This window comes from Acinonyx jubatus, chromosome E1 (assembly GCF_027475565.1).
Source record: "Acinonyx jubatus isolate Ajub_Pintada_27869175 chromosome E1, VMU_Ajub_asm_v1.0, whole genome shotgun sequence".
Lineage (NCBI taxonomy): Eukaryota > Metazoa > Chordata > Mammalia > Carnivora > Felidae > Acinonyx > Acinonyx jubatus.
Window position 1 is genome coordinate 43,897,242 of NC_069397.1, and position 12,683 is coordinate 43,909,924.

The 12,683-nt window shown below is 35.4% G+C and overlaps 1 protein-coding gene and 1 pseudogene across 1 annotated transcript in view; one reads left to right on the forward strand and one right to left on the reverse strand.

Moving 5' to 3' along the window:
* The window catches only part of LOC113597097 (EF-hand calcium-binding domain-containing protein 13), a 65,849-nt gene extending 55,860 nt beyond the window's left edge, over positions 1-9,989 (forward strand). The window contains exons 12-14 of the mRNA XM_053211848.1: positions 401-472; positions 6,114-6,257; positions 9,883-9,989. Coding sequence (XP_053067823.1) covers positions 401-472; positions 6,114-6,257; positions 9,883-9,989 — 323 coding nt within the window. The remainder of the gene's footprint in view (positions 1-400; positions 473-6,113; positions 6,258-9,882) is intronic.
* A 2,141-nt stretch (positions 9,990-12,130) lies between these two features.
* Positions 12,131-12,257, reverse strand: LOC128313561 (uncharacterized; annotated as a pseudogene).
* Between the last annotated feature and the right edge of the window lie 426 nt (positions 12,258-12,683).

The following is a 12,683-nucleotide window of genomic DNA, read 5'->3' on the forward strand; positions in this document are numbered from 1 at the left end:
GATCAGCTGATAGTAATGGGGACACTTGGGTCTGTCAGGATTGGTCAGTATTGTCAAGGTGTCTTAATGGATAGCATTTTGACTGGGTTTTCATGATGGTATGAAATAGACTCCTTAAGTTTCTCATGGTCCATCTATATGGTCACCTTTCCTTTTTCCTATATCTATCAAAAATTGAGGACCTAGCTCAGTCCATTGCACTTTATAATAGGTGTTTAAAAATTATTGAGTAATTATCAAAATGAAACGAACTGACCTAATTCAGAGACAGGATATGAAAGGAGAAATAGAATTATGATGAAGTGAAGAAGTAATTTTTTTTCATAGTTGTATGAAACTATGAATTTACCTTTTATGCAAAAATATAAAGAATGCATGATCTAAAGTCTTTATTTTACAGGAAATGGAATGGTGAAGTTAGATGACTTTATGAGCGCTCTCTCCAAGGAGCAAAGTCTCCCTGAATGTGATGGTAGGTAGGAAATTTATTTTAAAATGATTTGGAGGAAAGAAGTGGTTAGGTTGAAAAGAGGTTCAACTGAACTGAGTTTGCTTTTTGGGTAGGTACTTAATAGTTCTGAAATTCTCAGGCAAGCCATGAAAACTTGATGTATTAGGGTAGTGATAGCTAACTTGCTTCCCTCACAGAATTGTTAGATGGATTTTAAAAACTGTAAAGTACTACATAAATGTAGAGTAAGGTAATGAGGAATTCCAATAGGGGATTAGCCCCGTTTTTAGCAATGGATGGGTGATTTGATTTTTAATTTTTTTTATAAGGAACTTGTTTGAATGAAATACTGGTTGTGTTTCCCTTGTTTTAGAACATTTCTAAAAAAAATTGTATTAAGCTATAATTTACATACATAAAACTCACTCATGCACTAATTTTCATGAAATGTATAGAGTCATACAATCAACACCACAATCAGTTTGTTAAAAATTTTTGCTTGCAATGATTTTGGGTTTTTATGCAAATAATTAAATATTTTTCAGCAAGATTAACATGAGAAATGAAAGATACTAAGCCTTGGTGTTTTTATTTCCTTTTGTTTATTCATATGCTGAAAAGGAAAGATAAGCTTTTTGTGTCTTCCCAAAGGATTTCTCAGATAGAGAAAAATTAATCCAAAGGAAGAGATTTTTCTCTTATACTTACATGAAGTCTCATGTTAAAAACTACATTATTGTGGCGCCTAGGTGGCTCAGTCAGTTAAGTGTCCCTCTCTTGGTTTCAGCTCGGGTCATGATCTCACAGTTTGTGAGTTCAAGCCCTGTGTTGGACTTCTTGTGGACAACACAGGGCCTGCTCGGGATTCTCTCTTTCTCTCTCCACCCCTACCCTGTGTGCTCTCTCTCTCTCAAAATAAATAAACTTTAAAAAAAAAAGCTCCATTATAATTTGTCACTTATGATGAATTGCTTAAGTGGTGTTCTTAAAGACACTATTAGCAAATTTCTTGAGTGCTTTACCTTGTAATCGTTCATTCACGAACTCAGTCACCGTTTCATTGCTGTTTTGTGAAGTAGTGTCTTGGTTGTAGCCAACTCCTCCCTCCCATTTCCCCCATTATACTGTTTTTAAAATTTATTTTATTTTAACGTTTCATTTATTTAAAGAATCTCTACACCCCACATGGGGCTCAGACTCACAACCCTAAGATCAATTGTCTCATGCTCTTTGGACTGAGCCAGCCAGGTGCCCCTAAAATTTATTTTTAATGGTGGTATCTAACACGTAACATAAAATTTGCCATCTTAACCATTTGTAACTGTACAGTTCAAGAACATTAGGGTTAAGTATATTCACACGGTTGTACAACGAATCTCTAGAACTTTTTCATCTTGCAACACTGAAACTCTATACCCAGTGAACAACAACTACCCATCTGTGCCTCTCCAGCTTCTGACAACCATCATTCTACTTTCTGTTTCTGTGAATTTGCCTACTCCAGATACTTGACTGAAATCATATAGTATTTGTCTTTATGAATGAATGGCTTATTTCACTTATCATAATGCCCTCAGGATTCATCCATGTTGTAGCACGTGTCAGATTTTTCTTTCCTTTTCGTGCTAATATCACATTGCATGTATATGCCACATTCTGTTTGTCCATTCATCCATTAATAGACACCCTCTTGGCAATTGTGACTAGTGCTGCTGTGAATGTGGGTATGCAAATACCTCTTTGAGCCCCTGCTTTCAATTCTTTGGGATATATAATCAGAAGTGGACACAATCCAGGTCTGTAACATTTCCTTCACTCCTAAAATTCTCTTGTGCCCATTTACCATTAATCTCTACCTCCATTCCCAGGCGACCACTGATTTGCTTTCTGTTTCCATAAAGTTGCCTTTTTTTTTTTACATTTAATATAAATGAAATCATAAAACATGTGGTCTTTTGTGCCTGACTTCACTTTTTTGAGGCTAATTCATGTTGTCGTATGTATCAGTGGTTTGTTCCTTTGTATGGTTAAATAAGTCCATATTACATTTTATAGGTATATTCCATTTTGTTGATGGTTCACCAACTTATGACATTTGCTTATTTGCAGTTTGGGACTGGTATGCATAATGCTGAAATTAACATTTGCATTGCAGTCTTTCTGTGGACATGTTTCCATGTCTTTTGGGTAGATTCCTAGGAGAATAATTGCTAGTGTGTATGGTAAATTTATGTTTTACTTTTAAAGAAATTACCAAACTGTTTTCCAAAGTGGCTCTACCATTTTCATTCTCACCAGCAATGTGTAAGGATTCTGGTTTCTTCCTATCCTCCACATGTAGGTATTATCTTTTTGTTTATAATCATTATGATAATTGTGTAGCGGAATTTCATTATGGTTTTAATTTTGCATTTCCCTAATGACTGATAATGTCAAATTTATTTGCACATGCTTACCAGCTGTTCATATATCTTTGGTGAAATATATATTCAAATCTTTGGCCCACATTTAGAATTCCATTTTGATTTATCTATAGTGTTTCAGAGTATATCTCTCTGTATACCTTTTAAAGTTGTTGCTTCAGGTATATATACATAACTTATCACACTCTATTGGTGTCATCATTTTGCCAGTTCAAGTGAAATACAGAAGCCTTATCTCCATATACATCCCTCCCTCCTTTATGATATAATTACCTTAAATATTTCCTTACATATATTTAAAACCACATCAGGTGGTATTACTTTTACTTCAACCATCAGACTTGATTAAAAAATTCAAGAGAAGGAAAGCCTACTATATTTACCCATATTTTGACTTACCATTTTCTTTTTTCCTTCTTGATATTCCAGAGTTTTTTTTTGTTTTATCCTTTGTTTTCTGTTTAAGAACTTCCTTTATCCATTCTTAGGTCTACTGACAACCAATTCTTTTAGTTTCCTCTCATCTGAGAACATCTTGATTTCCTCTTCCTTCCTGAAGAATAGTTTTTCTGAATATGGGATTTTACGTTGATAGTTCTTTACGTTCAGCACTTGAAAAATATTGTATCACTTATTTCTGGCTTCCATGGTTTCTGCTGGAAATCCTGTCATTCAAATTGGTTTTCTTTCCCTAAAGTGTTTTTCTTAGGCTGCTTTCAAAATGTTCCCTTGTCTTTAGTTTTCAGAAGTTTAATTATGATGGATCTTGACATGGATTTCTTTGGATTTATCCTGTTTGAGGTCCACTTTTGTCTTGGATCTGTAGGTTAATGTCTCTTGATAAAAATTTGGGAAGTGTGCGGGCATGATTTCTTTGAGTGCCTTTTTAAGTCTCTTTCTCTTCTTCTGGGACTCTGATGGACACAAATGTTAGATCATTTTTATATTCCTACAGGTCTCTGGAACTGTTCATTTTTTCTTCAGTTTATTTTCTCAGTGTTGTTCATTGGATGATTTCCGTTGCTTTCAATTCATTGATTCTTACCTTTCTCTCCTCCTTTCAGCTGTTGAGTCCATCCACTGAACTTTTAATTTCAGTCATCATACTTTTTAGTCATTCAATTTCCATTTGGACTTTCTGTGTTGGTGTTTGTGCAAGAGAAAAAGCAGGCAGCTCTCCCAGTCCTCACATACTGTCCCTATACAGGAGAAGACCCCCACCCATCAGCCCAGCCTGATAGGCCCTAGGCCTCTACCACCTTTTTCCTTCCCCAGGCTCTAGGACTGACGAGATAGCTGATGGTTCTTTGGGACGCCCTGAAAAAGTTGACGTGCTGGGTAAACTCTTTACCTCTCCAGGAGGAAACTAAGAGCTGGGAATTTTAATCTCATCCTGTGCTGAACAGAGGGGAGGATCACTGCCTTCTACCAGCCCAAGCCATCGCTTTATTCTACCCCCAATACTAGACTGTGCTAGACCCATCAGAGCTCCAAGGCTGGCAAAACAGAAGCCAATCTTCTGGGGAGGCATTTTGGAAAAGCTGAATTTCTGGATATGTGGACCAAACTCTTCTTCCCCTTGGGTGAAGCTGGGAGCTAGAGTCTTTTTTTTTTTTTTTTTTTGGATCATATGGTGCTGCATTGGAGGCAGCACTTGTGGGAGGGTGTCCCAAATGTCTGTACCAGCTCCAGTACGTCTTGTTTTGCATTCTCCTGGGATACAAGAGCCTGTCAGTTAGTTTCTAATTTCTCACAAAAGGAATTTATTTTTTAATTTCTGCTGAATCAGTGTGTTTGTGGGGAGAAGAAGGGTCCAGGGCGTCCTACTTAACCATCTTACTGACATCACTCACAAGCTGTTTACTTTTTTAAAAAAAATTTTTAATGTTTATTTATATTTGAGAGAGAGAGAGAACGAGAGTGGGAGAGGGGCAGAGAGAGACGGAGACAGAATCTGAAGGTTTCAGGCTCTGCGCTGTCAGCACAGTGCTCAACACAGAGCTTAAACCCATGAGTCATGAGATCGTGACCTGAGCTGATGTCAGGTGCCCAACCAACTGAGCCACCCAGGTGCCCCATCAGCTATTTACTTTTAAGTGAGAATTTTTTTCATCTAAAAATTCCTTTCACAAGATAGTATCATATATCTTGTTCTACATATTTATACATAAAAATTACCTTGTTAAGAATCATTTTAAGAATCATCTAATTCAGACATCATTTTGATCATTTCTTTGTTTAGTAATCCATAATGACGTCCAGTGACTGCCTAAAGTTGATTAACTCCTGATAATGGCTTTAATGCCCTCCACTGCCCAGCTTCTTCACTTTACCTATCCTAATATTCTATTAGAGAAAATCTATTTGAGTTTAGTTTGTTCCAAAATTTACACAAAAACACACCCGCATGCATACCTGTCGACCCCCTTAACAATTCTATGTGTTTGTAAGTTATTTTAAGAAAATTTTATTGCATGGGCACCTGGGTGGCTCAGTTGATTGAGGGTCCACTTTGGCTCAGGTCATGATCTCGCTGTTCCTGAGTTTGAGCCCCATGTCTGGCTCTGTGTTGACAGCCTGGAGCCTGCTTGAGATTCTGTGTCTCCCTCTCTCTCTGCCCCTCCCCGACTCATGCTGTGCCTTTCTCTCTCTCTCAAAAATAAACATTAAAGCTTTCATTGCAGTAAAAATTTGTTTAAATTTAATGGAGGGAATACTGCCCAAATTTGTGAAGCATATATTCCAAAGTATCATAAAAAGACATGTGGGACAGTTATTTCCAAGTGATAATATTTATGTATACAGAAGATAAAAGATTAACCAGGGACTGAGCCATGTATTGCTACAAAACCTTACCCCAATTCATTATTCAGGATTGAAAGTTTTCTACTTATTTCTGTATCTGCTACCGAGAAACAGACTACTAAGAAAGTTTAAATTGTTAGAAAATTAAATGGGGAAATTGTATAATATTTTTGTTCCTGTGCACTTAAATTGCAATTAAATTGGCACTTCCTTCGATACAGAGATGATAGCAAAGTAGAATATATTTTTGGCTCTCATTTTGTACTTTGTTGGTTTTAAGTATTAAAGATTCTGGTAATTCTTTTCATATATAACATTTCTGAAGTTATTTTCTATGCTTGTTTATTTAGTGTTAGAACTAAAATTCATCTTACTATTGGTGTTTTCTTTTTGACTTATATTTAATACTCATTGGCATACTGCTTTATTTTCAGTGTTGACTGATGTCATTAAAGCCATTGATAAAATTAAAGATGAAAATATTGATTATGAGGATATGAATACTTGTCTTCAGCATTTTGGAGTTTACCTTTCTAAGCCAGAATTTGAGAAGATCACAGAGTTGACTGAAGCTGACAGTAAGTGAAAACTGGGTTGACACATGTGAAAAGATGGTCACTTTGCTATTTTTTTTTTCCCTCAGAATAATGACTTTATTTTTTTGATTAGAAAAAAGTCCATTAAAATGAAGTCAATACAGAAAAATACTCAAAAGTACAACAAAACACACAAAATCCCATGATCCAGAAATATCCAGTATTAACAGTCTTTCCAGACACTTTTTTCCTATAGGCAAAAGTACAAACAAAAAGAAAGTAGAGTTTGTGGTTTTGCTTTCTGACAAGGAAGAGGTCAGGACAAAAGTCGTTAACTGGGACAAACGACTCTTTATTATGCCAAAGCCTATAATTCATAAGGAAGGTACTAGTTTTGAGTATCTGTACCCTTATAACTTAGCAGCATCTTTTCTAAAGAGAAAGGGTGGTTGTGAGATAGACAAGTGTGTGGGGCTATAGATGAAATAAGAATGGCCATGAAGAGTATGTGAAGAGTACAGGAAGAGTATGTGAACTTTTATTACAATATATTTCTTATTTTGTGTATATTAAAATTTTTCCATAATGAAAAGCAAAAAAGGAATAGAACAAATGTAAGTTATGTGCCTTACGTGAGAAAATGATAAGACTTTGTTAAAAGACATTATAGAACACCTAAATAAATTGGAATATATCCCATATTAATGGACTCAGAGACCCCCAAGTCTGCCAATTCTCATAATTAATTTACTTATCTAAAGCAATTCTAATAAAACCCTGACTTTTTTGATGAATTAATTCTAATATTTGTATGCATAAACAAAGATCAAGAATAGCTAAAACACTCTTGAGGAAGAAAAACGTGGATAGGGTGTATGAGTGGTGTTGGAGGGATCTTGCTACCCTGGATATTAAGACTCATTATAAAGTTACAGTAAGTAAAACAGTGTGAAAATGGCACAGGGATAGAGAAATTGACTTATAGGACAGGATAAGTAACTTCCAAATATATCTACACACATATAAGGAAACATATATAATGAGGTGGCAGATTACTGGGGGTGGGGGGGAAGCACCAGTTAATAAATGGTGCTGGAATAATTAATTATTCAAATGTAAAAAATAGAATTGGATCCCTACCTATATATCATATTCAGTAATGCTTTCCAGATACGAACACTAAAATTCTCTTTAGAGAAAGAAGAAAAATTTTCTGACTTAGAGTTACAAGGAATTATTTTTAAGATACAAAATCACTAACCAGAAAAGATTTATACATTTGACTACATTAAAAATAAGAAATTCTCTTTATTAAAAGGTAATACAAACAGAATGAAAATACAAGCCACAAATGGAACAAAGATTATTATTTAAAAAAATTTTTTTTAATGTTTATTTATTTTTGAGAGAGAGAGAGGTGCAGAGTATGAGTGGGGGAGGAGCAGAGAGAGAGGGAGACAGAGTCTGAAGCAGGCTCCAGGCTCCCAGCTGTCAGCACAGAGTCCTAAGCGGAGCTTGAACTCATGAATTGTGAGATCATGACCTGAGCCAAAGTTGGATGCTTAGCCGACTGGGCCACCCAGGCATTCCAGAGTAAAGATTATCTGTAACACTCATAACAGTGAAAGATCATTGTGGAGAATAAATAGGAAACCCCTATAAATTAACAACACAAGAGAAAAATGGCCAAATTACAAGAACAGCCATTGCCAGATGAAGAAACGTAAGTTGCTAATAATCATATGAAGTCTTTTTATACATCATAGTAATCAGGGAAATGCAAAATTTAGGTCACAATGAAATACCTTTTGATGCTGACCAAATTGGCAAAAATTAAGGTCTGTTAATTTAATTGTTGGTAAATAAGGCAAAAGTGGTAAAAGAACTTTGAAAAACATTATGTAGTATTCTGTAAGGTTTTCATACTTCATGGCTTAGAAAATCCATTTTTTAGTGATACATCCCAGAAAATCTCTGCACTAATGTGCAAGGAGACATGTTAAAAATGCTCATAGCAGCTCTGATCTTAATAGAAGAAGGAAGGAAGGAAGGAAGGAAGGAAGGAAGGAAGGAAGGAAGGAAGGAAAGAATGAACAAAAACAAACAACATGATCAGTGATAGAATGTATAAATAAATTGTGGTATTTACCACTGATGCATAATGAAATACTGATAATGTGTACATTAGTGAAAATGAACTATAGCAATATACTATATGGATGGTTCTTGGAAATATAATATTGAATGAAAAAAGCAAGTCTAGATTGCTATAGTGTGATAATTTTTAGAGAGCTGTAAAACAAAATTAAGGAATATTTTGTTTATCCTGTGTAAAATTATATGTAAAAAAGCAAGACCTTGGTTAATTTTAAAAAATTCAGCAATGTTCTCTCTGTAAGGAAGCAGTAGAATAGAATGGGGGAAGCACAGAAGCAGATGCAGTGGTGTTAATAATGTTCTTCAACTGTGAGGGAGAGGAAGGGGGAAAAACGTTACAGAGAGGGAGTGAGGCAAACCATAAGGGACTCTTAAATACTGAGAACAAACTGAGGGTTGATGGGGGTGGGGGAGAGGGGAAAGTGGCTGATGGGCATTGAGGAGGGCACTTGTTGGGATGAGTACTGGGTGTTGTATGGAAACCAATTTGACAATAAACTATATTAAAAAAATAATAAAAATAACAAGTAATTTTGTCCTTAAAACAATAATGTTCTTCAAATGGGAGGCGGGTTCAGTGGTTCAGCTAAAACATTTGTGTATCAAATAGACATTATCAAAAATAGGGAATCTATTGCTTTAGAAAGTTATATGTTCCTGTTAGTGGATGTAAATCTTCATTAACTCTAACATTCCCCTAGGATTTTTCAAAGTCTCATTTTTTTCAAGTCTTTAAATATTTGGTTAAGAATACAAAGTAATTTGGTGCTCCTTAAAGTAAACTTCTCAAAGATTCTTTATCTTGGAAATAGGCAATAGGCTGTGCCTTATCTTTTATAGATTAGAATTGGAATTTGATTTTTTTAGTGGGATAAACAAAGGAGTAGTGTTATCAAAAGCTCATCCTATTTATATAAAACCTTTATATGCGGCCTTCGAAAATTCTAGAAATCTTTATCCATTCTAATATTGGGATATTATATATAATCAAGGAAAGACATTTTCTAAGTATAGAATGACTATTAAAACGTTTAATAGTTTCAAAAGTATACTGGAATAAAGATAACAATGTGAATGGTAGCCTGAGGTGGGAGAAACCAGAGGTCAAGAAAGCTCACTTCTAATCTCTGATCTCGTATTTCCTTTTGTGACCTGGGGAAAAAAATCACGATATCATGTCTAAGTATTTTTTAAAATGTATAAAATAATACACTAATTCTTTACCGACATATCTTTGAGTTGTTGTCAGGCCAAGACAAGATAATGTAAGTTAAAATTAAAAATGTTGTGCGCTTGTAACTAGAAGGATTTTGATTAACTTTCCTGGCATTTTTCAGTTTTACTTTCTCCTTGTGTGTTGAATTGCTTTTTCCTCTTAGAACCATATATTTTTAGTGGTATTAGCTGATGGCTATAATCATGTTATCTCCCTGTAATTTATTTTACGTAATTCAATAGTTGTCATAATTAACATTTGAAGATATTGAAGAAAATATTCTTTTCTCCTTAGAAACGAAAAAAGTGAATTTTAAAGATTTCATTGATACAATGATGACCAATACGGAACGCTTCTCTGAAAAATTATGTAAGAACATCACATTTTGTGCTTTTATTTAGTTTTTCAAGTTTATTTATTTATTTTGAGAGACAGAGAAAGAGCAGGGGCAGGGCAGAGAGAGAGAAAGGGAGAGAGAGAGAATGCCAAGAAGACTCCACACTGTCAGTTACAGAGCCCAGTACACAGCTCGATCTCACAAACCATGAGATCGTGACCTGAGCGGAACTCAAGAGTTGGACACACTTACCCGACTGAGCCACCCACCCCAACATATGTTGTGCTTTTAGTGGACCAACTGGTGTGACAAACTTTAGAAGAGTGTAGTAGACTAAAAGAGGCAGTCATCCTGTAGGTCATCAGCCAAACAGATGCCTGGCTTACTGCTGATGTTTGGTTTCAATCTTCTCTGTTCATGATTTCTAAATCTCGAGCACTTCCACGTGCAAATGAATTGAAAGTTTTTACGAGCTTACTGTTTATCCTCACACTTACTATAAAGAGCTAGAACCGTGTATATAAAATTCCTTTTTGGAAGATGTAAAATGTCTTCCCAATTTGGGGAAGTGATGCCATCTAGTGACTAGCGCTGAGTACTCATATGCAAAATTTCCTCTTTCATTTGTTTATATATTTTTTTCCATCTTCCAATTTATTTAGTAATATTTACTGAGCCATTGTTATATATGCTTTCTGTTAAGCTGATGAGCTGTTAAGATGAGAAAGACAGTCTTGGCCACTCAGAAGCTCACTGTAAAGAAATATAAGGTCCTATATGTATATTTTAAATGGAGTGAAGTTAGTTTAAAAATTGAAGCGAAAAGTAGTATTTTGTTATTTTGTGCTTAGCTATTGGGTAATAGTGCATTTTAAGTAACAGTTATTTTACCTTACACTAGAAATCAATTTAATTGGCTTTCTATACAAGGTGGAACATAATAGATTAATTGGATGAAGAGATTATTTGCATTGTTAGTCACTTCATTTATCCTGGGAATTTTAGTTTCATGGAGATAAAAAGTTTTTGTTTTTGTTTTTAAACATTTTTATTATTTATGAGAGACAGAGAAAGATAGAGCACAAGCCGGGGAGGGGCAGAAAGAGACAGAAACACAGAATCTAAGCAGACTCTAGGCTCTGAGCTTGTCAGCACAGAGCCCGACGTGGGGCTCGAACTCACAAACAGCGAGGTCATGACCCAAGCCGAAGTAGGATGCTTAACCAACTGATCCACCCAGGCACTCTGAGTTAAAAAGTTTTATTAGCACAGAGTTGTATAGTATATTATCTTACTCGTATCTATAGTTAAATTTCCTTTCTTGTTGTTAAATATTACACATTTATATTCACTGCTTTCCTTTTTTCTTCATCTGGCTGCTCATTTCTTCACCAGACAGCTTATTGGTTCTGTATACCTCAATGGGACCTTCTATCCATTTATCCCTCAACTTCGTCCTCACCCACCAGTCTCCCTGTTTTCACTTTTCTTCCTTATCCACTTGAAAATCTCTGGTCTGTGTACCTCGAATACCCTAAAGTCTTCAGTACCCTAAATTGCCCTTTGGTTGCACCTGTCTGACAAAACTCCCAACCCTGGCTTCTCCTCGTGGCTGACATCATTTCTAGAGAAAATTATATAGCTCAGCAGATTGAACACTTTGAAATCTTGACCATCAGTGTCTGGTGGCCCTCAGCACTACCTAGGAATTATGTGATTCCCACCCTCTCCCAGTTAGTTTATTCTTTTACTCTCTGAAATAACTAATTAACAATCTCCATTCTCTCAAACTTCCATTCCTACTCCAACCTTAGCCTGTCTCACATTTAGCAGATAACTTAGCCTTTAAAAGGAAAATAGAAGCCTGTCACTATTTTGAGGACGTTAAGATATTTCCCAATATTTTCTCCTAAAAGTTTTTAAGTTTTTCTTTTTCATAGTTAAGTCTTTAAGTCACCTGAAATTGATTTTTATGTTTAGAGTGAAATTGGGATCCAATTTAGTTTTTTTCCATAAAATATTAGCTGGTGACAGTTTTATATTAATTCTTTGAGATTTATGTATTGTATAAATTGATTTGGAACCTGACACTCACACATGATGGCCTTGGGATTTAGGTTATCATTGGAGATTTTATTCCTTCTATCCATACTCTGGCAGAGAACAGCCTTTCTTCTTGAATTCCTAAAAAGGTGACTAAAGTGTTTTTATTAATAATTTTCAGATGGAAAGATTTTCCGGGGCCCTGTCTTTTTTGGGAAAAGTTTTCAATGAGCAATAATCGCGCCTCGGATAAACCTCACTGGCTATGATATTGCCACTGTGCAAAGCTGGGCCCTGTCTTTTTTTTGTTTGTTTTGTATTAAAATTTTTTTTAATGTTTATTTATTTTTGAGAGAGCAAGAGACAAAGTGCGAGCAGTGGATAGGCAGAGAGAGAGGGAGACACACAATCCGAAACAGGCTCCAGGTTCTGAGCTGTCAGCACAGAGCCCAATGGCGGACTCAAACTCACAAACTGAGAGATCGTGACCTGAGTTGAAGTTGACGCTTAACTGACTGAGCCACCCAGGCCCTGGTTTTAAGTAGGCATCTCAATTATAATTCTAGACTTGTCTGTGCCAAGTAATAACAATAATACTTATTATATTACTCACATTTATTGAGGGTTTACTATGTGCCAGTACTGTTTTAAATAATTTTTATTTATTAACTCATTTAATTCTCACATCAACTCTATTATTTTTATTTTATGGATG